The 25,462-nt window shown below is 51.1% G+C and overlaps 1 protein-coding gene across 7 annotated transcripts; it reads left to right on the top strand.

Moving 5' to 3' along the window:
* Positions 1–254: 254 nt before the first annotated feature.
* Positions 255–23,708, top strand: SLC24A1 (solute carrier family 24 member 1). 7 transcript variants are annotated; one of them, XM_045823177.1, is made up of 11 exons: positions 255–386; positions 638–786; positions 1,935–3,957; positions 9,696–9,749; positions 11,041–11,146; positions 15,002–15,088; positions 16,082–16,173; positions 19,121–19,783; positions 20,518–20,607; positions 21,442–21,608; positions 22,509–22,813. In XM_045823177.1, exons 3-11 carry the CDS (start codon positions 2,065–2,067, stop codon positions 22,756–22,758), a joined length of 3,402 nt encoding a protein of 1,133 aa, XP_045679133.1. In that variant the 5' UTR covers positions 255–386; positions 638–786; positions 1,935–2,064; the 3' UTR covers positions 22,759–22,813. The 7 variants fall into 7 exon arrangements, with proteins under 7 accessions (XP_045679133.1, XP_045679132.1, XP_045679135.1 ...); XM_045823176.1 differs by lacking the exon at positions 638–786; XM_045823179.1 differs by lacking the exons at positions 638–786; positions 21,442–21,608 and having other exon boundaries at positions 22,509–23,708.
* The last annotated feature ends 1,754 nt before the right edge of the window (positions 23,709–25,462 follow it).

A 25,462-nucleotide genomic window follows, 5' to 3' on the forward strand; every position in this document is an offset into this window, starting at 1 on the left:
TCCCATAAGCATGGAAAACGCAGACCACCTCTCATTCCCAGAGCTTAGAAGCAAGTTTGAGAAGTTCTCCCAGTTTCCCCTTGACTGCAGGGGCCCCTTTGTGTCCCTGGTGGAAGGTGCACCCTCTTATTCTCTGGCGGAGGCGCAAGGACCCAGAACTTGCACGATGTCATGATAAGCTTCTTAGAGGCGGCATTAGCAGGGATTGGGTATCCCTCCTCTGAGGTGCCCTTCACACCGGGCCCCACCTTGAACTTAGGATCCATAGGAGAGCTGGGGCTGGAGAATGGGGTGTTCCCTGCTGTCCAGCTTCAGACCCACTCTTTGAGACCCTGGGTTGACAAGTTTTCAGAACTGAGAAGACACCCAGATGTCCAGGTTTGAAGGTAAATGATGTGATTAGCTAGGACCGATCAGCTGGGATGCGAGGTCTGCTACATTACAAGACACTGGCATACCAGAAAGGGAGAGAGCCTCCGAAGTTTTCTTAGGAGATTCGAAGTGTTGAGTTTATGGCAAGGGACAGGGTGGACAGGGAGATGGTGGAAAGACAATTATAGGGATCAAGGACAAAGAAGGAAAATCAATTATTTTGTAGTTCTCCTTTTGCTAGTCCCTCTTTTGCTTTTTAAAACAGTTGCATTTGCATCTGTACTGTGGTACTCTGGAAAGACTGGGGCATTACAGCAAGTCACACCTCTCTGGACCTCCGTGTGTTCGTGTCCCGAATGAGGAGTTACATGAAGCAGTGTCGGCAACTCCTTCTACCTTTCACCACCGAAGATTGTATGGGTCTCTCATCTCACTTCTAACAGATTACTTCACATGCAAAACTGGTCACTTCTAGTTGCTGTTTTGTAATAATCTGTGAACATGGATGAGCGATTTAATAAATATTTACTTGGGCTGGGCCTCCATGCCCTTCTTTGTAAACTGAGGATTCTTGGAGGGCTTTTCATAAGGACACTCCTGTGTCCTTATGTAAAATTGCCCTCATGTAGCGCCCGATTCTGCGCCGTGCTTTTCACAGACCTTGTGTGTTTTCCCCTCCCAACATTCCTATGGCATAGGTCTTGTTATCACTATGTACATATAGCTAGATGTTATTACTACTGTTATTTCTATTAAGTTAAATTAAAATAAAAACGTGATCTATATAATAATAAGGTTAAAAGGTTAAACTGAACAATAATGTATACTGAAAAGTAAGTCTCCTTTTGATCCCTGGCCTTTAGTTTCCCTTCTCCAGACGTCCTTCCAGAGGTCAGCTTTGCATAATCAACATAGGTGTTATACCCATTTCACCCTCAGATGAGGCACTGAGGCTCAGCTCACCCAGGGTGATACAGCTGGCAAGTAGCAGAGCTGGGAATCCAGGCCTCTGACTCTGTTCTCCATGTTTTTCCCACTGCATCACACTGCCTGGAAACTTTCGTGACATTAACTTTTGAGCTTTGTCCTCTCTGGATCATATGGTGGAATTGTTTTAAGTCAGTCTGAAAAAAACATGCAGAATTTTTACGTCTCTGGCATTGTCTTCCACTGTTGCCTCTTTTCATCTAAAGCTTAAAACCGTATATTTTTACCTCCCTTATGCCACTGATAAGGAGAGGTCTGTGGCCTATGGCACCAGCTAGTGATGACTGAGCTCCCAGCAATTCTGGCTTGGACCCGAGGAGTGCTGGCAGACCTTGGTGGACCCGGCTCAGGAGCCTGGGCTGCTGGCTTGCCTGCCCAGCACAGAGGACCCCTCCGTGCTCTTTTCCCCAGGAGCAGGCATTGCTCCCTCAAGCAGGGGGCAGAGGCAGTTTTGCTCCAATAGAAACAACTGTCTTCCACCACAAAGGCCCCTGCATGAATCGTTATTCTTTTCCAGGTAAGGGTTTGGTGGATCCCAAATAAAATCTCTCCTCCTCTCTTTTTTTCTCCTTTAGGTTTGTGGATATCTCTTAGTTGCGCTTCATGGAGAAATCTTCCCTGATCATCCCTCTGAATCCCAGAACAGCCCCCATCTTTCAGTGGATGGAATGAGAGGCTTTCTGTAACCCGGCCTAACTGGTCATCATGGGGAAATTGATCAGGATGGGGACGCAGGAAAGGCCATTACTTCGGCCAAAACGGCTTCAATGGAGTCGCTTCCTCTTTCTCCTGGGAATGTTGATCATTGGTTCCACCTACCAACACCTGAGGAGCCCCCGGGGCCTCCCCTCACTGTGGGCAGCATTCTCTTCCCAACACCCTGTACAACTGGCCAGCCGGGACCTTCCCAACGAGATGGTGACAGGGAGCAGTGACCCTCTAAAAGCTAGCTCTGAAATGGAGGGTGAGACACTGACACCCCAAGCCACAATGGGTAAGGAGGAAGTGACGCCTGACATAACAATGGAGAACACCCCCAGCACACCCAGAACAACCGCCAACACCTCTCCAACAATACCCAAAAACAACTACAGCCCAACAGCAGCAGGCACAGAAAGAGTGAAGGGAAACACCCCAACTACACCAAGTAGAGTACTGAGTCAGTACGCCTCAAGAGCAAGCAGATCAACAGCAAAGAATTACACCCCAACAACACCCAGGGGAAAAGTGAAGCACTACCACCCAACTCAAGCCAGGGGAAAAGTGAGAAAATACACCCCATCTCCACATGGTAGAGTAGTAAACACTGCCCTGTCTACATTCAGGACAATGGCAAGAAAACATGGGGTCACCCCCAGAATGACAGTGCAAGACAGTGAAACTGTGGCAACCTACAAAGCATTGGAGACCAGCCCCTCCAAGGGAACAGTGGAGGAAACCCCCCCTACTACTCTGAAGGGAGTAACTGATAACACCCCAACTTTCCTGATAAATGATATAGAAACAAACATCTTGACTTCTCCTTGGAGTGTGGTGGAAAAGAGTACCCTGTCTACCCCCAGAAGAATGGACAATAACAGCTTGACCAACCCTCAGGGGTTAGTGGGAAAGGACAACCTGACGACTTCCCAGGGACCGGCCTTAGAGCCCACTGCAGCCATCTTTGAGGGGCAGGTGACGATTAGCACCACAACAGGAAGCAGCCCAGCAACAACCAAAGCCTCTACTACTGCTTGGACGGTTAGGAATCTCTCGTCCAGAACCACCGCACCAACCATGGGAATATCCTTAGCCACCTTCTGGGGGCTGGCGAAGAAACCTTCCACAGCACCGAGCACCTCAGCAGCCCCCAGTGCCAAGGCAGACCCGACTACCCAGGTTCGTCACTGTGTGGTTGTGGAGCCAGCTCCAGCTGTGCCCACACTCCCCACCCCCAGCCTGACAACGGGCCTGCCCGCAGAGACGGCCAGGCCCCGTCCCTCAGCGCTGCCCCCTAGCCAGCCGGACCACCACACCAAGGCAGAGTACCCCCCAGACCTGTTCAGCTTGGAGGAGCGGCGGCAGGGCTGGGTGGTCCTGCACATCTTTGGCATGATGTATGTGTTTGTGGCCTTGGCCATCGTGTGTGACGAGTACTTTGTGCCGGCCCTGGGCGTCATCACAGACAAGCTGCAGATCTCTGAGGACGTGGCAGGTGCCACATTCATGGCTGCCGGAGGCTCTGCCCCCGAGCTCTTCACCTCCCTCATTGGCGTCTTCATCTCCCACAGCAATGTGGGCATTGGCACCATTGTGGGTTCTGCTGTGTTCAACATCCTCTTTGTCATCGGCACCTGTGCCCTCTTCTCCCGGGAGATCCTCAACCTCACCTGGTGGCCCTTATTCCGTGATGTCTCCTTCTACATCCTTGACCTGATGATGCTCATTCTCTTCTTCCTGGACAGCCTCATTGTCTGGTGGGAGAGCCTGCTGCTATTGCTGGCCTATGCCTTCTATGTGTTCACCATGAAGTGGAATAAGAAGCTCGAGCTCTGGATGAAGGAGCAGCTCAGCAGGAGGCCAGTGGCCAAGGTCATGGCCCTAGGGGACTTCAGCAAGGTGAGAACAGGCTAGCTCAGGCTTCTGTAGCCCCTTTGGGGCAAAAGGGTCGGGGGAAGGCCAGGACTAAACAATAGAAAGCGTTGGGTCAGACACCTAGAGAGATGGGTGCTCTGGTTCTCTTGTTATTCGTTCAACATTTAGAGACCTACTCTCTTCCAGGCACTTATGCTGGGACCTTTGCCAAGAACGACCTTGGCTCAGCACCCAATCATCTTCTAAAATGGTTGTTGTTATGATCCCTCTTTGGCAGGGGGAGAAACTGAGGCCTAATGAAACCCAACCGCATGTGTTCAGAGTCACACAGCAAATAGGTGTTGGAGTCAGGGTTTGAGCCCAGTTTGGTCTGACTGGGTCTTTGGAATAACATTTGAACTGGGCTTTGGGAAATGTCCAAGAAGATGCCAGGCAGGGAAAAGTGATCAACTCTCCATGTGTGTGGTGTCTAGGGTTTACCTAGCGCCCTCACTTTAGTCCTGTTTGTTCACATTCCAGACTTGGAGGGTCTGATGGCTTGGATGGGGTCTGAGAAAAAAGGGGGGAGAATATTTTGACTTTATTTTGCTTTTAAAATAGTGGAGAAGGTGGGCGCTCCACTTATCCACAGACAAGCCAGCCCTGAGTGCAGAGCCGCTCTCTGTGCGGACAGGAGACTAGATACCAGGAGCGCAAACTCTGGGGCTTTCTCCTGGCCCCAAAGTTGCTTTCCAAGAAATTCTCTGTACCCATGAGGGACCTTCTTAGAAAACTCATTGCATGATTCAGTAATCTAGAAGATTAAATCGGGGAAGTCATCTCTGAAAATTCACCTGAAGGTATAGTCTACTCCTTGAGACTCCTACAGGCCGAGTTCGGGCAAAGGTTGGCTCAAGGCCTGGTGGTTCCAGGTCTTGAGAAGCCCCTGGTGTGAGCAAAATTTTGCGTGCAAAGAGTATATGGATTTAGCTACTTAATCCCGAGCAGTTTTGATGAGTGGGCAAGATGGAGACTGAACTCAGAAGCATGTCTGGGAGAAACAGGACGCAAAGGAGATAAAGTGTGCTTCCTTTAGGGTTTTCAAGATAATGTGGTGTTGTGGCTGGAGCACGGAACTGAGAGGCAGGAAACCTGGCTTCTACTCCAATTCTGCCTCTGATTGTGTGACCTTGGACAGGTTCCTTCCCTGCTTTGGGAAAGTGACAAAGTCCAGCTAATCACCAAAAGGTCTTGTCTAGTTCTAACATTCATTGATAATGTCCTGTGTCCGGATGAGCTCAATTCTGGCAGGCCCAGCACAATGGTTATTTGTCTGATCTGATCAACCGAGGCCCAGTGGCCGTATTTGCAGATTGCCCAAAAAGGAGAAATGTTCTGCCCAAGGTCACACAGTCCAGCAGGTATCAGAACTGGAATCCAGAATCCTAACACCCCCAGTCAGCTCTGTTTCCCACCAGGCTACTGCTCCAGGAAGCCAGCCGCTTAAAAAAGAAAGGGAGGCCCAGAGTATCACATCACTCACTGTGAAGGAACAGGAGCCTCCCTCTAGCGAAGTTCTGGGGTAGGCCTTGCTCTGGGTGGCCGTGGAGCCTGGTACCCTCCTCTGTGGAGAGCATCTAATGCCCGGTGCACGTCAGGTCAGCAGTTGTCAAAAGGTCCCTAACTTGCCTCCCAGTCCTTCATAGTAAATTTGTTTTTATTTAAACTCTACAAATTCTGAATTTTCCATTTCATCAGAGCAAAGCTTGCCAAGGACGTGAAGCATGATCATGATTTCAAAAGAGAATTTTTGACCGATTTCAGAGGCTGTCCGAGGGCTCCCATAGCAGCTGTTTGCCAGCCAGTGAGAGTGGGGCACCTCTGTGCTTAGCTGTTTGTTGAAACAGATCCGGGATGAGTTTTGATTAACAGAATTATTTTTTAAAATAGCAGGTTCAATTACTGGCTACCCTTGAAGACAAAGCTATATTTATTTAAAATTAAACACCTGTAGTTTGGACTTCCCAACACTAACTGCTGTCTGCTAGAAAGGAGTCCAAATAACTCAAAGAACTATACCTGTTTTGACTGGGCTTGCCCTCTGTTTCTGTTAGACAGAGCTGGACTGGAGGAAAGCAGCAGGCTGGTGTGTGCGCAGCTAAGGAGTCTGGACTCCCTTCTGAAGACAGTGGGCCCCCAAGATGCAGGGGAGGGACATGATGTGCTTTGCTCTGAAAATCACTGGCTGAGGGGTAGAAAATGAACCAGAAGAAGAACAGATCAGAAGTCAGGAGCTGCTGCAGGAATGTAGGCAGGAGAGTGGAAAGATGAGGCCAGATTTGAGGACTCCCGAGGACTAGGTCTGATAGCTAATTGGATGTGGGCTGTGAGGGAGAGGGAGGAGTTTGGGGAGAGTCTTGGGTTTCCAGCCTAGACACATGAGTGGATCAAAATGAGTGGATGAGGGTGGAAGACTGTGCTCAGTGAAGGGTCCCCACCCAGAGTGTAACCTGGGTAAAGGCAGGACTCAGACCAGGGGTTCAGTAAATGTTTGCTGAATGAATGTTTTTGTAAAAGTCTGACTAATGTGTGCTTAGGGAAATGCGTCAGGGATGTGTGTCTAGAAGGGGAGAATTCAATGATTAATTGCTACATCAGTGGGAGATAGAAATTGGAAATCCAGAGGACACGCCCCCTGAGGGGCCACCATGTTTCCTCCCCAGGTTCCTATGAGTATCTAGCTGCAAGGGACCCGTTGCTCATTCCCAGAGAGACACATCCATCACAGGTGGCGGGCATGAAGACATCCTCTTCAGTTTCCTCAGCCCCTTTGCTAATTTTCATGAGGAAAAGGGAAAAGTGGGGTGGCGAGGCTGAAGGGAGAGGAGGGAGAATGGTGTGGAGGGAGAGGTGGACGTGGGAGTGTGTTTATAATAAGGGCATATTCGACAGCACCTACTGCTGGCACTGTACCCATGAATGAGCCCTCAGCCACACCCAAATGTAGGCAAACATCATGTCCATTTACCTCAATAATCTGAAACAGAGACACTAGGGAATGTAGATTTGATCTCATGTTCTTATTATACTTGGGAAAAGAAATGTGATTTAGGAAAAACAACAGCAGCAATGAAAACCATGAAGGGATGTTAGGAGATTGGGATTGTCACTATCTTTGTGAGTGCAAGTCACAGAATATTTCTGCCTCTGTTTTCTCATCTATCAAAATGGCAATAATAACACTAGTTTGTTTACTTCATAGAGTTACCAGTATTGAATGAGAGAATGGATGCGAGGGGCTTCAGAAAGTTAAGGTGCATACTGAGGTTAGAGAGATGTGCCGTGAACAATGAGCCCATCGAGAAGTAGTTGGGCTGAGTAAATCAGAGTTGCAGACAAATCAGTAGGCCTGAGCATCAGGGGACAAAAGTGTGTCTCCCCTGCCCCTCTGGGCCAGAACCAGCCATCCCAGATAGTGTCCTGGCTCCTAATCATTCTTTGCCTCCAAGAACTCATTGGATGAAGGTTGGGTATGATGTGCAGGGAGGTGGCTGGGCCAGTGGGGGCGGCGCTATAGATCCCAGCATCCCAGTGCACTTACAGGTATGTTGGGAAAAAGGTAGTGATTTGTTCAGAAAACCCACAGTGCCCCGCTCCGTATCCACATTTGTTATTTCTACTCCATTACATTCATTTGTGAGGCAAATGTGATATTCACCACACCATAGAAACAAGACTCTTTAATTCATCTGTATATTTGTTCATTTGTTCAATCATTTGTTCATTCACTCTCTGTGTATCCAAGCATTCAGACCTCCCGCATCCTTCAACACTTACCCAAATTCTGTTCACTTCAGGAAGCCTTCCTTGTCCATCCTGGCAGCACCTTTATCTGTCCCTCTCATTTCTTGAAACACATTCTGATCTGTCATGTGTTTGTGTGGTCATTTGCCTTAATTCCTTTCGGGACATACAATCTGCGTCCTAAAGCATCTTTGAATCCCTACAGCACAGCGTGATGTAAGCAAGCGGGTGTTTGGGAAACAAGAATTAAATGAATGAACATATTGGGTGGATGGGGAGTGGGTAGTCCCAGCTCAGGCAGTATTTTCTCAATTTTCTGAGTGAACAGAAAAGGGAGTGTAGCAATTTCAGTTCTGGTTCTGGCGGTGGAGGTTGGTGGGGTGCAAGAGGCAATAAGAAGGTGAAGACATTACTGGGGGCAGCTGTTAGTGACCTCGCTGCCTGAAGATGGCGCTAGAGGCCAGTTGGGAGTATCTAGTCACTCACCTTTGTGAGTACCTACTGTGCACAAGACACTGTGCCACAGGTCAGTGGCACAGAGATGCCTATATCGTAAGTTCATTTCATGGCCCCCAAAATAAGAAGTCTAGCTAGGTAGACAACTCATATATGCGAAAAGTTAAACAATACATTTTTAAAAGTTTAAATGACAGTAAATACAAAGTGGCAAGCTGGTGGTCCAGACAGTACATACTGTGCACTTAATGAGCCTTCATCTTGATTCTAGGGCTGTCCCACTTCTCAGCTGACTGCTCTGCAGCTCCCCAGGACACTAGCTCTTACTTTTTTTACAGAGCCAGACTTTGGCCTCACAAAAATGTGCTCAGTGTTGTTATATAGCTTTTTAGGAGAAAGAGAGATCAGAGTGAACTGAAATGAGGGTGAGGTGGAAAGCTTTGTATCAGAAAGAATTCACCCTGGCCCTGGCCAGGTGGCTCAGTTGGTTGGAGCATCGTCCCACCGACCAAAAAGTTATGGTCAGGGCACATAACTAGGTTGCAGGTTCGATCCCCGGTTGGGTCATGTATGGGAGGCAACTGCTTGATGTTTCTCTCTCACATTGATATTTCTCTCTCTGGGGAGAAAAATATTGATGTGAGATATTTTTCCACTCTCTAAAAATCAGTAAACATATCCTTGGGTAAGCATTAAAAGAATAAAAAGATGCCCTGGCTGGTGTGGCTCAGTCAGTGGATTGAGTGCTGGCCTGCAAACCAAAGGATCACAGGTTCGGTTTTCAGTCAGGGCACATGCCTGGGTTGTGGGCCAGGTCCCCAGAAGGGGATGCATGAGAGGCAGCCAAACACTGATGTTTCTCTCCCTCTTTCCCTCCTTTCCTCTCTCTCTAAAAAAAAATAAATAAAAATTTAAAAAATATTTTAAAAAGAATAAAAACAATTTACCCTGAATTTTCTAAAAATTTGGCAGAGGTATGGAGAAGACATTTTAGGCAGAGGGAAAGGCATGGACAAGGTGACAGAAGTTGGAATAGATTAGGTATATTTAGAAGGCCATTCATTCATTTAACAAATATTTATTGAACCCTTGCACTCTTTCCATGCAGGACACACAGGGCGAATGAAATAGGCAGTCTGCCTTCAAAATGCTCGTGGGCAATAGATTTATTTGCATGTTTGCTAACATACCACTAACATAGATAAAGTGGGAAAGTGTTATGAAGGAAAAGAATAGAAGTCTATAAAAGAGAACTAGGTGGGCACCCTATGATCATGGTTTCAAGGTGGGTGAAGAGGACGGCACATCCGGGAGACTGAAAGACAGGCGGTGTCCCTGGGCTGCAGTGAGTGGACGCATCTGAGTGGGAGCGATGTGTGCAGGCTGCAGCTGGGCTGTGGAAGGCTGGGTTGTCTCTGGGTGTGTCTCTGTGTTCCAAGCTGAGGGCCTCCTGGAGAGAGAGGGAAGGAAGGAGAAAGCAAGGGTCTCTCCGAATGTCTTGTGACTGCTGTCCCTGTTTGCAGCCAGGTGATGGGGCGGTTGCGGAGGATGAGCTACAGGATAACAAGAAGCTGAAGGTGGGTGCCATGTGGAATCTGCCTGCGAGGGCACTGTGGGGTCTCAGAGGACAGCCTCAGACTCAGGGCACTGTGGTCCTGATGCTGGGCATCTTGGGCTGGGCTCCGGCCCGGCATGCTCCTGGGGCTGCCGCCAGGGAGAGCCAGGGGAGGAGTGGGCTCCTATACCAGGGACTCGCAACCCCAGGTGGCCTTGGAGAAGGTGCCAGTTTGGGAGCTAGCCTGTCACTGCTCGCTTTGCCACTAGCCCACTGGATGAGCTGGGGCCTCAGGTTCTGCACCTGTAGGACAACTGGACTAGATGAACTCACGTCCAGCTTTGTAACCCCAACATGCTGTGATCGATCAAAAGCCTAATTACCTGTGGCTTTGGAATGCCCAGGGCTAGGGGAGCCTTCAGAGGGGCACTGGGGGCAGGGGAGTCTGGAGTTTCTGAAAAATTGTCTTAGCTGCCTTTGGCCTATGGGGTAGCTGTGAAGAAGTATGGAGACCTTAGAGAGGAGAGGCTGGGTCTGAACTAAATCTCCCCCATCAGGAGAGAGAATCCCTGGGCCCGTTTTAAAGTACTGTGTTACCACAGCCACTAGATGGCAGAAGAGTTCAGAGGCAGAGGGATGGGGTGGACGGAGGACGCTGCGAGTGTTTGCTGTCTTTGGATGCTCCTTTGTAAATCTGTGTGTGTCGCTGTGAATAAGTGTGTCACATCTTTGTGTCTGTACCTATAGATTTGTGTATGTGTGTGCCTGGGAAGGTTCTAGAGTACATGGGTAAAAAAAAAAGAAATCTGAAACGGGAATCAGAAGACCCAGGTGCCAGCCTTGACTTTCATTTATACCCCTCATGAACTCCTTGAGTTTCCCTTCCTGTCCTGTAGAAGGGGCTCACAGCCTTGTCTCTGGGAATGCGGCAGTGCTACAGCCCCACAGTGCTGTTTGTGGACTGCGCAGCTCTGTCTGTGTGGTGTGTGGGGGAGTGTGTGCTTCTCGGAGTCTGTTCTTGGGCGATGGACAAACCCCTGGTGATGTGCTATCCTCAGCACGCACCGCCTGCTGCTCCCGGCTGGGACCTCAGGGAGTTATTCAGTCGGTAGAATTAGTCGGTCATGGAAGCGTGGAAGGGAGGCTGAGACAGACAGCAGTGTAACTCTCCTGGTTGAGGTGCAGGACGAGGGAGGCCAGGATGAGGCTCCCGTGCTTTTGTGCTGATCTCACCGGGAGGGAGGCCCTCGGGTGGCTCCTCCCTGGGCTCGGCCAGGGGCCCACTGAGGCCTGTGCTGCTCTCTCCTGCTCAGCTCACCTCCGTGCTGACCCGAGGGAGCAGCTCAGCCTCTCTGCACAACAGCACCATCCGCAGCACCATCTACTGGCTCATGCTCCACAGCCTGGACCTGGGGGAAGGTAAGCAAGGCCTCCCCAGACCTGCGTGATCTCCCTGTCCACTCCGTCCCTCCTGCAGCTGGACAACTGGGACCCGCAAAACTGATAAGCAGTGGGTGGGGTGAGGGCGGGAGAGGGAACAGAGAGGTGGCAGAGGAGAGCGGGTGGTAGTCAGATTGGGAGACAGGGTGGAGACAAGGACAGGGAACTCCCTGGTAGGGGAGAGCACCCCCAGGAGCCACGGCCCTTAGGTATCCATATCCACAATTTCCTGGCTCGCCTGTCTGTCCTCTCTTGTAAAATGAGGAGGTTCACCTGCCTCTGTGAGCCTCGAGTGTCACACGCTGGCACAGCCCACGTTGGGGCTGCCCTCAGCACCTTCCCTGCGCAGCCCACTGCCCACAAGTTGGCTCCTGTGTCCCACAGAGTCTCCTGCCAGGCAGCTTGGCTCGGCCGACTGGCCAGGGTCACATCTAGGGGAACCTCCTGTAGGTGCCAGGAGCCTGATGGCACTTCCCTTCGCTCTGCATTTAGCCCTGGTGTCCTAGGAAGACTGCTAAGGCTCCCCCGCCATGCCGCCCCACACTGGGAGTCCCAAAGGACATCCTGGAAGCTGGCAGGACCTCTTTTGGGGATGCTGAGGGTCCAAAGGGCAGTGAGGGCTGATGTCCAACTTGACAAATGATTGAGGCAGCTGAGACCCTCACCATCCATCTCACCAATTCCTTCTCCAAAGAGCTTCCCCCAACATGATTCTCAGGGCCCCACAAGGCACCCCTCAGGTATGCACCTGCTCTCCTGGAGTCCCCCGCTCCCCCCATCCCTGGAGCTCTGGTGCAGCACTGGGAGCGCAGGCAGAAGGCCCATCAAGGGAAGGTGGGCCTTTGGGCAGAAGCCAAGGGGTCGGAGTCACAGCTGGGCAGGCGGGTGGAGGACTGAGCCGTGTGTGACAGTAGAGACCTTTGAGCCCCAGGGAGCACTCTGACCAACCTTTCTGGTCCTGGGACAAATATGGCAGGCTCAGAAATTCCTCAAGCCCTTAAGTATCTTCTTCAGACATAATAGTGGAATTTGGGTGTTTAAAAGAAGTATAGTGTCCTGTGTAGAGCAGAGTGAAAGGCAAGGTGATCAAGCCTTCTGTAGAAAACCCTTAATGCGAGCCTCGGTGGACACTGAGAGCGGCCATCTGCAAGCGTCAGCCCCAGAAACACAGGACCGCTGGGGTCTGAGAGTGGGCCGCAGCCCCCGGCAGCCTATGTGTTCCCGGTGCTGCTGCGCCATGAGGGGAGCTGCTTCTCTGGGTGATGCGTGGCTGCTCCTCAGGGAGTTGCCGACTCTGGCAAAGTCTTAAAGATTTCTCAGTGGGATGGCAGGGCCCTCCCGCCTAGGCCACATCCGAGACCAGCAGCTGCCAGCTGGCCTACTTGTCCTAACAGGATTATGTGATGTCCAGGCCAGGCCGAGGTCGGAGGAGATTGATACTAAGGAGATGATCCGCCGAAATGAGAGCTGAGAGGCCGTGTGAGGGAATGAGCTCTGGGGAGCCAGTGACTGTGGTCCCTGGGAAGACAGTCATGTGTGGTCACTGTATGCCTGTGAGGCATGGACGGCCCTCACCGAGAATGATCGCTGGCATGCGCTGGGACACAGTCCTGCTCCGAGAAGCCAGCCCTGGTTCTGCACCCCGAGATTCCATCCAGGGGGCTTGCACCGCCCAGGGCTGTGATGAAGGCCTTCATTCCCAAGACTTTCCAGACACGTGGCTGTGCTCCCATAGGCTGCTTCCAAAGGGCAGTCAGACGTTTCCACCCTTTTCAGGCGTTCCAGCTCTTCCCTGAGTGATCTGTGGTCCGAACTCGCAGCCTGTGGAGGGGCTTTACCTCCCGGGGCCCAGCGATCCCACGCCTCTTCTGTGATTTTACTCGGACGAGTGTGTGTGTGTTGGAGAGAGAGACACCCTGTACCTCACCTGCTTTCCTTGGTGTCATGCGCAGTGAGAGGGTAGGCCGTGTGGTGAGCGGTGAAAAGGAAAGAGGGGAGCTTGGTTTTCTTGCCAGGCCCTCCAGCCAACAGCCAGCAGATACTCCCAGAGCCAGGACTGGACCTGGAGGAGCCCTTCTTGCTTGGCAGAAGGTGCCAGTGCTCGGTCGGTGCCAAGGGGGCGCTGGGCTTGTTTGGGTGAAGGAGGCAGTGCAGTACCCGCTTCCTGACACCTCAGCTCTGATGAGGACCTCCTGGGCAGGCCCGCCAGGACACTTCGAGGGGCCACACATGCCAGAGAGATGGCTCTGCAGGACGGAGCTTGTTGCCAGAGGCAGCGGCAGCTGAGCCTACTCTGAGAGTTCAGGAGGCAGGTTGAGAGGAGGAAATTCCAGACCTCTTATGTTTCCTGCCCATGCTGGACCCAGGCAGAGTTTGACCCACCCAGTTTCCCAGACTGCACCTGCTCAGTCCCCCTGGATTATGGACTCGAGGATGTTCAGGGTCTGACCCAAACCCTCTGGAATGTGGAGCCTCATGACTGCAGACGCTGTGGGTCAGCTGCTCTCAGCTACTGTGGTTAATTCATCGTGATTGTCACAGCTGACACTGGTGTGGCACTTTCTGGGTGCCCAGCACTGTTGTAAGCAAGTTGATATATAAGTTCATTTATTCCTTCAACAACTCTGTCAGATTTCACAGACGAAGAATCTGAGGAACAGAGAGGGTAAGGAATTACCCAGCCTGGCCCACGGCCAGCAAGTGGCAGAACTAGGATTCAAGTCCAGGCTGGCTGGTTCCAGGTTCTGAGCTAAGATAATAATATCAAATTGCAGCAATTAAAGTATTTTTATTTATTTTGACTCACAGATCCCCACATCACTGTTCTGAGTATATCATGGTGTCGCCTTCTCAGGGAGGGGAACCCCGGCTTTCCAAGGTCACCGGCGTTCACAAGGCAGGGCCCACATGGAGTTCAGGAGAGATGCCATGGCAGCACCTGGTTCTGTCATCTGTAGCATGATCCTCACCCCACACTGCCCCCCCACCCCGCCCCACGACATGGCTGTGAGGGGGCCCCACAGAGCCCCTGCACCTTACTCTCTGTCTCCCACTGAAGTTACGCCTGCAAAGCACCTTGCATGTCTCCTGCAACACAGCCCCCCCGAAAGAGACCTGCCCTCCTCGTTTTCCCTGCCTGGAAATCAGGGCGGCTCCCTTCTGCACACAGTGCACTGCGCGCCTCCGGCGAAACGTGTGCACAGACCTCTGGAAGGAGGCGCTGTTTGGGTCCCCGTGTCTGGGTCCCAGGGTGTGTGGCAGGGAGCTTGGTGGGCAGCCATTTCCTCTTTCCCGCCGCAGAGGGAAGGCTTGTGAACATGGCTACCAGCAGTGCCCCTGGAGGTACAGTGAAGCTCCCAGTAGATTCATAGAAAGTAAGCTGCAAAGGACCTTCCAGATAATCCAGCGCAGGGATGGCAGACACATCTCCCTGTCATCACGTCTTCATGCCCTGGCCACTGTAGACATCCCTACCGATCACACACTCTCCCGGCAAGCGTGGAGGAGGATTCCCCTCCAGTCGGCACTCAAGCAGCCATCACGTGGGCTCACAAAGAAATAAATCCTGTTTGTTGCCCCCAGGACCAACCATGTTGTTGTATCAGAAAGGAAATTGGCCTAGGTGGGAAGGGACTTGCCCAAGGTCATAGCCAGTTAGTGACAATGCAGAGAATTGGAAACAACGGTTTGGGTGGGACTGGAATCCAGAGTTGTAGTTCCCAGGCAGCCTCTCCCCTCCCACGGCAGCCGCCCTGGCTGCTGGTGACCAGCCCGACCGAGAGGGTGTGTGGGGGGGCACTGCAGCCCCAGATGTGTTTCCTTTCTCATTTGCAGCCCACTCCTCCAAGAACAAGAACGAGGAGAGCTTGAATCAGGAGGCCAAGGCCGAGCCTCAGGCCAGAGCAGAGAGCAAACTGGAAGGTGAGAGGAGGGCCAGACCAGCGGGTTTTCTCGTGCCACCTCCCACCCCCATGTCCGCCGGGGCTGCGGCTGCCCCGGCCTCTCGGAGCCAGGCAGCTGGGGCGAGGACCTGGGGCCGCCCTGCACTTTGCTGTCCATGGTGTCCCACGCCCCGAGCATGGGCAGGCCTGCACTGCGCCCACTGTGCCCCCTTTAGATGGGGTAGGCAGGGCCAGGCTGAAGGTTGTGGAGCTCCCACTTCTTTGTTGCAGATTAGACTGTTGGACTCTATTTCTTCCCCGCCGTGTCTACACAAGGATGGTTTTGCTAGGGGTGGGCCTGAGACCAGCAGCCCCAAGGAAGAAAGGCCAGAGGCCTGGCAACACAGAAGTCCAGTATCTGTGTGGCAGCTGGAGCAGGGCAGCGAGATAGCCGCTGCCCTGCAGGCTCTGTGCAGCACACCAGCCCTCCCGAGGTGCCCAGGAAGCCTGGGAGGGAGGCAGAGCAGCGGTCATTGTTCCCACTGTATAGACCAGGGAGACTCAGAGAGGTCAAGTGACTTGCCGGAAGCCACACAGCCAAGAAGCAAAGAGCCTGTACTCGAGCCCAGCTCTCCAGACATTCCAAGCCTTCCCAGCTGCCGTCTTTGACTTCATTAGCATCCTCTCCGAGTGGTTGGTAGGGGGATCGGCCAGACCCTTAGGGCTGGGGCTTTGCCCTCTCTCTGCTCCAGTTGCCCAAGCTGTTCGCAGTGTCCTGGGCCACACTGGCCAGGGTGGAAGTGTCTGAATACGGGGGGAGCAGGGATGGCTCCGTCTCGTCTTTCCACATCCCCGTGGACGGGACGACAACAGTTCACATCATGTCATTTTCCTTGTCTTATCAACAAGAAACTCCCTTCTGAGGTCCTGAAGTGGACAAGTCCAATGGCCCTGAAGGCACTCCCAGCAGCCTCTGCCAGCTGCCCCCAACACCTGGCACCCTTCTGACCTGTCCCGTGTTTATCCTTTAAAGAGGAGGAGCCAGCCAAGCCCCCTACAGTCACGGTCACACCTGCCCCTGCTCCAGATGTCCAGGATGACCAGGAGGCGGATCCTGGCAGTCAGGTAGGCACCAGCCTCTTCTCAGGTGGAGGCATTTGAGAGGCCCAGGGGAGGGCTTGCCGACCGAAATTTTTGTCCCCAAAGGCCTGAAATGCTGTTTGCGGTTCATTCCTCTGGAATGAACTGTGAAGATCAGATACCTCATGGGGCCTGTTCACCATAACACCCTAGTATGAGTGTGGGAATATGCAGGAGAACAGGTCGCCAGCTGTCACATGCTGTAAAAAACTAATGGATAACTGTTAGGGACTATCAGCAACTGAGGAACAGTGACACCAGTCAGCTTGACATGCCAGGGGCAGGGGGGCTGGGTAACCTTGGCCTTGTCCACAGGGCTTCCTGAGTCCTGGCACTGCTGCTGTCTTTACAGCCTCACAGCCTCTCACCATGCAGCAGCCACACGGGCTTCTCGTCTCCATGCTGTTCTCCCTCCAGCCTTTGGCCCACATGGCCTCTTTCCCCAGAATGCCTTTCCCCTCCATCCTCATCTCCCGATCTCCCTCCAGGCCAGTGCAGATGCCTCCCTCGCTATCAGCCTTCCCTGATCCCCCAGTCTGAATGCCTACGGCACACTGTTCCCCACTCAGGACTCTTATTGCTGCCTTCCTTGTACTCCAAGAGTCTCTCTTGGTTCCCCTGCTAGGTGGTGAGGTTCCTGAAGGCAGAATCCATTCTGAGTCATCTCTGTCTCCACCACAGAGAGAAACTCAGAGCACGCAGCTATGTTCAATAAGGTTCAGTGACTGGTAATGAATAAGCATTCAGTTTGCAAGTTCCATCACTGTTTTTTTTTTGATACCCAGAAGCACTCAATTATGTCATACCCTTAAGCCAGCAATTTTGGGTCCAGTGTCTAAGATACCTTCATGGTGCTGTGGGTACCCTGAGCAGGCCTGTGATAGCCAGCTCAAAGAAAAGGGATGAGGAGGAGCCCCAGCGCAGGAAGTGGAGCCCAGCTTGGTGGCCCCGGGAGCTGGCCCTGGGCCTGAGAAGGTGTCCAGGTCCCTGATGGCCTCTCATTCCATGCCCTGCTCTCCCTCACACCCCCTTCTCTGTGTGCAGGCTCCGTCCCCTCCTGGCAGCCCGGCCCCACTGGCTCCGTATTAGCATGCACACGCTCGACCACCCCCCCCCAGTCCTCCAGTCTGTTCTCCAGTGTGCTGGGGTGTCAGACAGCAACTGGCTCCCAGTCCCAGAAGAGAGAGTATGTTCAAACCAGGTCATGGGCAGGGGTCCAGCCTGTGTCCGATCAGCTCTGGCAGGGACAGGTGGGGTGCTTTGACTTCGGTGTGGAAGAAGGGACTCTGAGGGGTGACAGTTCTTAGAGAAGAGGACACAGGCCAGGCAGACACTCCTGTGCCTATCGACTTAAATGACTCATCGTCGTCTCCAGGAAACCTTCTCTCCTGATGGGGCTGGGGAGGTAGGGCAGGGACAACTTCAGACCAAAATCTTCTCATTCTTCCTTCCCAATTCAAAGCAAAGCCTCACAAATGTTAACATTTGACTTCATCAGGGATTCTTAACCCTGGTTGCATAGTAGGATAATTTGGGGAAATGTTAAAAATGCCCAGGCCCCGCCTTCAGTCTATTAGGCCAGACTATGTGGGGTGAGTCCTAGGGTGTGAATGTTTTTAAAGCCTCTAGGTGGCTTTAGCATGCAGCAGAGTGGAGAATCACTGAGCATCCCTTGGGGCTTGGCTGTGTCAGGAAGTTGGTCACAGAAAACCTGCTCCATGAGCACACAGGTCATTTGTTCAAGGGCTTGGACCGGCGTGTTATTATAGACTAGCTGAGAGCCCAGTCTGAGGAGTCTCAGAATCAATGGCTTTGGGGTGCGTGGAGTCAGTCCATGGTTCCCCAACACTGGTCTGCAGGGGGCCTGTTGGGGGCACTTGTGAGCATGTTAAAGTAGACTCCTGTCCTCCGCACCCAGAGATTCTAATTCAGCCGGGCCAGGTGGTGCAAGGAGATGTGCAATTCTAATGAGCTCCCCACGCGCTGAGGTTTGGGAGCCAAAGACCTCATTTGGCCCTGGCCTTTGCAAAACAGGGCAGGTTGGTGGTTAAGCGGCTGAGTTGGACTGGCCATATGCAAATCCCAGCGTCATCACGTACAAACTGTGTGGAGCACGGGCAAGCTAGTTAACTGTTCTGTACCCTGGCTTCTCCATCTATCAGATGGGTTTAATTCTGTCTGTATCATAAATTAGCCGATTCATGAAACATAGTAACTGCTAGCTATTATTATTATACCACTAAGCATGGTGCCTGACACATAACCCTTCCCCCCCAAAGTAGGTATTATCATCATTTTACACATAGGAGGTGATATAACAGTTTAGCAGGTTAGGGGGCCCAGCAATGTGATGTAACCACCGAAGGATACCGTGCAACATCAGTGGGTGCATAGTACCCGACACAAGGGAGGTGATAACCCTATTAAACTCGGCGCACTGCTCTGCATTCAGCTTTAGAAGCTTCCTCATGGGATATAAGCTAATTAGAATGAGTTCACCAGGATGGGACAAGGCTCTGGGCCACTATATGAGGGAAAGACAGAGGAACCTGTGTAGCTTTAATGCAGGGAGGAGCGCTGTCTCGTGGAAGACTGATTAGCTTTGTTCTGTGTGCCTCTGAAGAGTAAACGCGTACACAGAAGGTAGCTCCTTGGAGCTACCGTGGACTTCAAACCGATCGGAGTTGCCAAAGACGATAGAAGCTGCTTTAGGCGGTGAGTTCTCTGTCCCTGGTAATGACTGAATAAAGACTAAACCAGCACTGGGTGGGAATGTTGTGAAGGGAATTTTGCTGAATAATTGCACTAGTTTTCTCCTCATACTAAAGCTTTAGATACATTCTGAGAGGACAACAAAAATAATAGGAAGAAACTGCAAAGGAAAACAAGCAGGGAAGTTACTACATGTTAATCTGTCGGCTTTGGGTTGCAGGACGGAGCTGTGGCTGGAGCTGAGGGCACAGGCGAAACGGCCGGCGGAGACGGCCAAAGTGGGCAGCAGAGCGGAGACGAACCTCAGCTGGAAGGTGAATGTGAAGTTGAAGCAGAAGGAAAAGGAGATAATGAAGGTGAAGGTGAACTCCAGACAGAAGGAGATGATGGCGAGGTGAGAAACGAAGAAACCGAGGAGCAGGAAGCCAATGCTGAACGTCAAGGCGAAGCCAAAAGTGATGAGAAAGGTGCAGGTGGTGAAGGGGGTGGTGGCGGAGGCGATGGCGAAGATGAGGTCCCAGCAGAATCAAGAGGAAATGGTGAAGGTGAAGGCGAACTCCCAGCAGAAGGAGAAGATGGCAAAGTGAAAGGTGACGAAGGTGGAACCGAAGAGCAGGAAGTCGATGCCGAATGTCAAGGTGAAGCCAAAAGTGATGAGAAAGGTGCAGATGGTGAAGGAGGAGGTGAGGGAGGTGACAGTGAAGATGAGGAAGACGAGGAGGATGAGGACGAGGATGAGGACGAGGAAGACGAGGAAGAGGAAGAAAACGAGGAGCCTCTGTCCCTGGAGTGGCCCGAGACCCGGCAGAAGCAGGCCATTTACCTCTTCCTCCTGCCCATTGTGTTCCCGCTGTGGCTGACGGTGCCCGACGTCCGGAGGCTGGTGAGGTTGCCCAGCTGAACCCCAGGCTGTCGATCTGCAGGGAGGCCGGGAGGTCTCTAGGCATCCCACCCAAGGGGGTGGGAGACAGGGTCGATCAGCTTGGCAGGACTCAACCACAGGGAGGATCTGGGCTAGAATTTGCAGCTCTGGAGGGGACCACACACCTAGGGACACACCGATGGGCTTGCGAGGCCCTAGAATGGGCTTCTATGCACCACTGTAAGCAATGTGAACTAGCTGCTCCCTGACTCCTACCTCGTATCCTGTTTTAACGGAGGAATGATGCCACTACACCCCTCCACGTTTCACAGGGTTCCTGTGAAAACCCAGGGCGACAGGTGCTGTTTCTTCCCAGCTCCCTAGTTATAGGGAAAGAGCTGACTAGCATGCCCCACCCAAAAGCACTCCATATTCCGTGTCTGCATCTGCAGAGGAAGGGGTAGGGCAAAGAGACGTTGCAGAAGCCACATTAAACACATAGATCGGTCTGGTTCTGGGGCAGGCAAATAGCTCTGTCCAGTTTGGCGACTGCTGAACTCCCTACTGTCCGGACACCCCTGTAGGCCACCAGACCTGTCCAGGCCCGGCCCTCTCGGGTTCCTTGCCGGAAAGAGATTGCAGCTCAATGGTCTCTAGACCCTCTCCATCATTCCTCCAGCTGATCCCATCACTGATTCTGAGGCCAGAGACCTCTTGCCTCTGCAACTTCTCTTTCTTTTTAAACTTCCAAACAGGAATCTAGGAAGTTTTTTGTTATCACCTTCCTGGGATCCATCATATGGATAGCCACGTTCTCATACCTCATGGTGTGGTGGGCTCACCAGGTGAGTGAACAGCAGGCACTAAACCCTGTGTCAGCAAGCCCCAGGGACCCCTTTCTCCTTCAGGGCAAATTTCCAGGGAATGTTGGGGATCAAGTGTTTGTACAGTCTCTACACTGTTACAAGCAGACTTTTTGTCTCAGTGACTATAGTGCTTTTCAAGTGTGGCTCTTCTGTCGTACGTTCACATTGCAGCACAGAAGGCCCTTCACAGTCTGCTCTGACCACCCGTGTTCCCTGCTCTCTCCGCCAGGCACCTCCCACTCCTTTCCCCCGGTGAATCGTACTCCCACACGAGAGCAAGCTCAGTTTTGCCTCCTCTCGGGCATCTTCACCAGTTCTGCTCTACCTGGAATTTTGCACTTAGCACAGAGCCGTAAACGTTGTCTCCAAGCTTCCGTCCTTCACTAGGCTGAGAGGGTCGGTATCGTGCTGCTCACACCTCTGTCTCCGCCCTCGGTCTCTGGCATATAGCAGGGTGTCCATGGTTCTAGAAATGAAAATGTGACACAAACAGATCTTTGGAGGGGCAGTTCTTTTAGAAGCAGAGGGTGCTGTTGTTTGAATGGCAGTGACAGGTGATAGAACAGATGGACTTTTAGTTCAAGCTAGACAAGAGCAGAGTCATCTCCTGAAGCCGTGAGCAGGGGCCCGCTCTCTGTCTCTCTGTGGCCGTCTCCGCCTCGCCCTACCTCCCTCAGGCCGAGGGCGCGTGCCGAGCTCCCTGGGAGTGCTGGGTGTGCACAGAGTCCAACAGTGTGGGGTCGGTGCTTTAAAGAGCCTCAGATTTTCCACCTGCTGTTGCCACGGTTTCTTACCACTCTCACTGTTTACTAGGTCGGTGAAACAATAGGGATTTCTGAAGAGATTATGGGTTTGACGATCCTGGCAGCAGGCACCTCAATCCCTGACCTCATCACCAGTGTGATTGTCGCTCGGAAAGGCCTGGGAGACATGGCCGTGTCCAGCTCTGTGGGCAGTAACATATTTGATATCACCGTGGGGTGAGTGGCGAAGTCGCTTCCTGAGGCACGTTAAGTAAGACTGCAAAACCTTGTGTTGGCTCTGTTCACCGGGTTTCTGCTTCATTCCTTGTACATGGAATCAAAGGGCATTTATATCGCTGGTTTCTATAAGGCAACAAAGAATCCCCCCTTCATTTGTCACAGCCAGATGAGATAACAGAACTAAAATGCTGCCTAGTAGATGACTTGAAAAATGAAGTCCATTGAATTCCAACACCAAATACAGTCAAATGTTCTGCCGCTGACCTGCGGGGGTGGGGGGGGTAGGATTCATTTTTGCTTCCTGATATCCCTGCTCCTTTGCATTTGGAGTCCTGCCAGCTCTACACGCATTTTGTATAAATAAGCAAATGATGCAGCCTCCGGACCCATTCCCTTACTCGCCTGGTTTATTTGCATCCCCCCAGTCACATCCTGGACTTGAGTGGTGGCTTTGGTTTCAAATTTGAATTCGTTTATGTGAGGGTATGGTTGGGGCAGGGAAAGGGCATGTGGGGGGGGGGCGGGGGTCCTGATCACTGAAGAATTTAAAGCATGTTATCCTGAGCTGGGCCTTATCGTAAGAATTTAGAGATGAGAGTCCCACGTCCACAGGTCTGGGTGGGTCACACAGACGTGATTTAGTGTGAAATAAAACACCCAGGCCCAGAAAACTTCGGTTTCAGTCTAGTCTCCCAGTTGTTAGCTGTGAGTCCAAGGGCATGTAATTTAATTTTCTTAGTATCCTCTTTTGTGAAATGGGGCTAATATTTGCTGCCTTATTTCACAGATTTGTGTGTGTGTGGTAAAATACGTGCTTTGTAAATGGTAAAATACAGCTGAAGCACAGGGGATGAATTCAACATGAGGAATACTCACATTGTTTTTTCAATCTCGCAGCCTGCCTGTTCCCTGGTTGCTTTTCTCTCTTCTCAACGGACTGCAGCCTGTCCCGGTCAGCAGCAACGGCTTGTTCTGTGCGATCGTCTTGCTCTTTCTCATGCTCCTGTTCGTGATCTCTTCAATCGCTTCGTGCAAATGGAGAATGAACAAGATCCTGGGCTTCACGATGTTCCTCCTCTACTTTGTATTCCTGGTCATCAGTGTGATGTTAGAAGATCGAATCATATCCTGTCCTGTGTCTATCTGAGTCAGTCACTGTTGCTCAAAATGGACATGGGCCACGGAACCATGCCAGAAATCACCGTACCTCTCGTTACATTCGTGAAAGAACGAACGTGACGTGGGAGGATGAACTGGGAGGCTGAGAGCCCCCCGTGTGAACGTGATCCAGGCGTGCAGTTCCTTGTGCATTAACAGTCTCCCTTCCGGAGGGGTGGAGCTCCTACCCCCTACCGAAACAGACACCAGAATGACCCCTGGAGTCAGAGGGTTTTCTACACGAGAGAATTGGGGTGAGGGTGGGGGCAGGTAGAACAGGACAAGCTCCCATGCTCAGTTCCCTGATCACTCAAGGGCTGCTGATCCAGACAGAAGGTGCAGGCGTACCTGGCCCTCCTGGCTCCTGCCCCAAGCACATGCTGCGATGTGCGGTTTCCTCTTTTTCTGTTCAAAAACGTGGGGTTCTGCCAGGTTTGTAATCATTCCTAGTCTAGTTATGGGTGAGTTTGAAGAGCTAAGGCTATAGGGAAAAAATGAAGTATAGCAGGAATCAATTATCATTGGTAAAACATGTACCAGTATTTTATAGCTTAAAAGGACTACATTAGCTCTTATTGCATTTCTGAAAAGTGAAATTAAAATAAGTAACCCAAGAAATTAAAATGGGTAATTTGCCCTTGAATTGGGAGAATGGCTATTCGGGAAGGAAAACTACTCTAAGGGCTATTTAAAAATATATCCTTATTAGAAAATCCAAGTTAGCACTGTCTCCAGCAAGTGGTCGCCTTGAGGGATTAGACATTTAACACAGCTGTACTGGCTGTGTCCCTCCAGCACACTCTCACCAGCAGTAACAGCTATTTCTAGTGAGTGAGAAGGTAAAGAGTTCAAAGTCAGTAGAGGCAAGTCTGGTTTATAAAATAAGAGCTCCACCCTGGCCAGTGTGGCTCAGTGGATTGAGTGCTGGTCTGTGAACCAAAGGGTCACCGGTTCAATTCTGGGTCAGGGCACATGCCTGGGTTGTGGGCCAGGGCTCCAGTAGGGTGCACATGAGAAGCAACCACATATTGATGCTTCTCTCCCTTTTTCTCTCTCCCTACCCTTTGGTCTAAAAATAAATAAATAAAATCTTTAAAAAAAAACCCAAAGAGATCCAAGGGGACAATATCACTTTTGTATCTTAACCTAGATAGTATTATCTAGAGCAAGAAAACTGATTTCTCATATGGCTTACAAGAGGGTGTCAAGGCAATTACAAAGGAGAAATCCCCCAAATACTCAGCACAATGGCAACCTGGTGAGGAAAAAAGTATTACCACTTCTAGGTAGCTAGTGTAATGGACACATGTTTTAAAAAATTGTGTAAACATTTCCTGTGGAATTTGAAGTGCTTGTATATTAAATACCACCACTTGCTGCTTTTACTAGCATCGAGTTAAGAGACACATCAGAAATGAAACAGTTCTGTGTCCCTGGTTTTGGAGCAAAGGAAGCTGCAGTTGACTATAGATTATGATGGTAAATACAGCTTTACTTACAAACATGAGAGAGTATTCCCTGCAAGATAGAAGATAGCAGGACAGATGTGATATGAAAAAAAAAATTAAACATTTTGGTTTTGAAGGGCTGTGTTCAAAGTATTTCATCCATAATCCATCTCTTAAGAGGGCTGGTTAATTTAATGACCTCACTACCCCAGGATTCACATTCTTTGGAAATGACTTTTATTCAATTTCAATCAATTGTGAGTCCCACTGGTGTTTTATTTTACAAACATAGATGGAGTCATCTGTATCTTTAGGTCACTGGGTCAATGCTCAAGAGAAGGCTGATGAAGAGTATGGAATCGCGTTGAAACCCCACGTCGTTAAGTGAGTTATCCTCAGTCCTGAGGCTGCTGCGCCGCCTGGTCTCCGTGTGCCATGGCCTAAGACTAGGAGAACAATCCTTACGGAATGAGATCCCAATGCCAAGACTGGGAGCCAGCCTGGTGTCTGCAGCCAATTCCAGCGAGCCTCGGGGAATTCACGTCCACAGAATGACTGAGTGGGGAGTGATGGGCGGTGGAACGTTCTGCAGCGATAAAGCACGGGAGAGCCTCTTGATGATTACAGCCAACTCTAACGATCTAATGCCCTTTTCCTGATTGGTGTGCTGAATTTCTGGCATTTCTCCTTGCCTAGAAGGAAGTTCTAATCACTTTACATTATGACAGAAAGGATCAAGTATATAAAATGAAAGCTGAGTCTTGACAGGTGAGTAGGAATTCAAGGACGGGAGTGCAGGGGGGACATTTCAGGGAGATGGAAAGCTTATGTAACTTCTAAAAGATCAATTTGTTATGCCTGGAAATTAAATTTTTCATCATACATTTACGGATCTATAATTTATTAAAACTGCGCTGTTTTAGAGATAAAGTACTCTCTTAAAATGCCAAGACAATAGTGAGAGGGTCCTCTCATCTGATACACAAAATGATCTGTATTGGAGTTCATCCGTCAGCCTGGGCAGGCTGAACTGTCCCCGTGGGTGTCTGTCTGAGCGGAAGGCCGGCTGCACAGATGACTTCTCCTTCGTCCCCATGAGGCTGCATTTTCTTCACGACCCTGGTCATACATTGGGGTCAAATTTCTAAAAATGTGCAACTGTTCCTAATTTCATGGGTTAATATTCTATAATACCAGAAAAAAAGGCTGGATTCCAAACTTATTCCAAACTTGAAAACCGGTGTA

Source organism: Phyllostomus hastatus, unplaced genomic scaffold (assembly GCF_019186645.2).
Source record: "Phyllostomus hastatus isolate PE091 unplaced genomic scaffold, TTU_PhHast_1.1 phas_scaffold_501, whole genome shotgun sequence".
Lineage (NCBI taxonomy): Eukaryota > Metazoa > Chordata > Mammalia > Chiroptera > Phyllostomidae > Phyllostomus > Phyllostomus hastatus.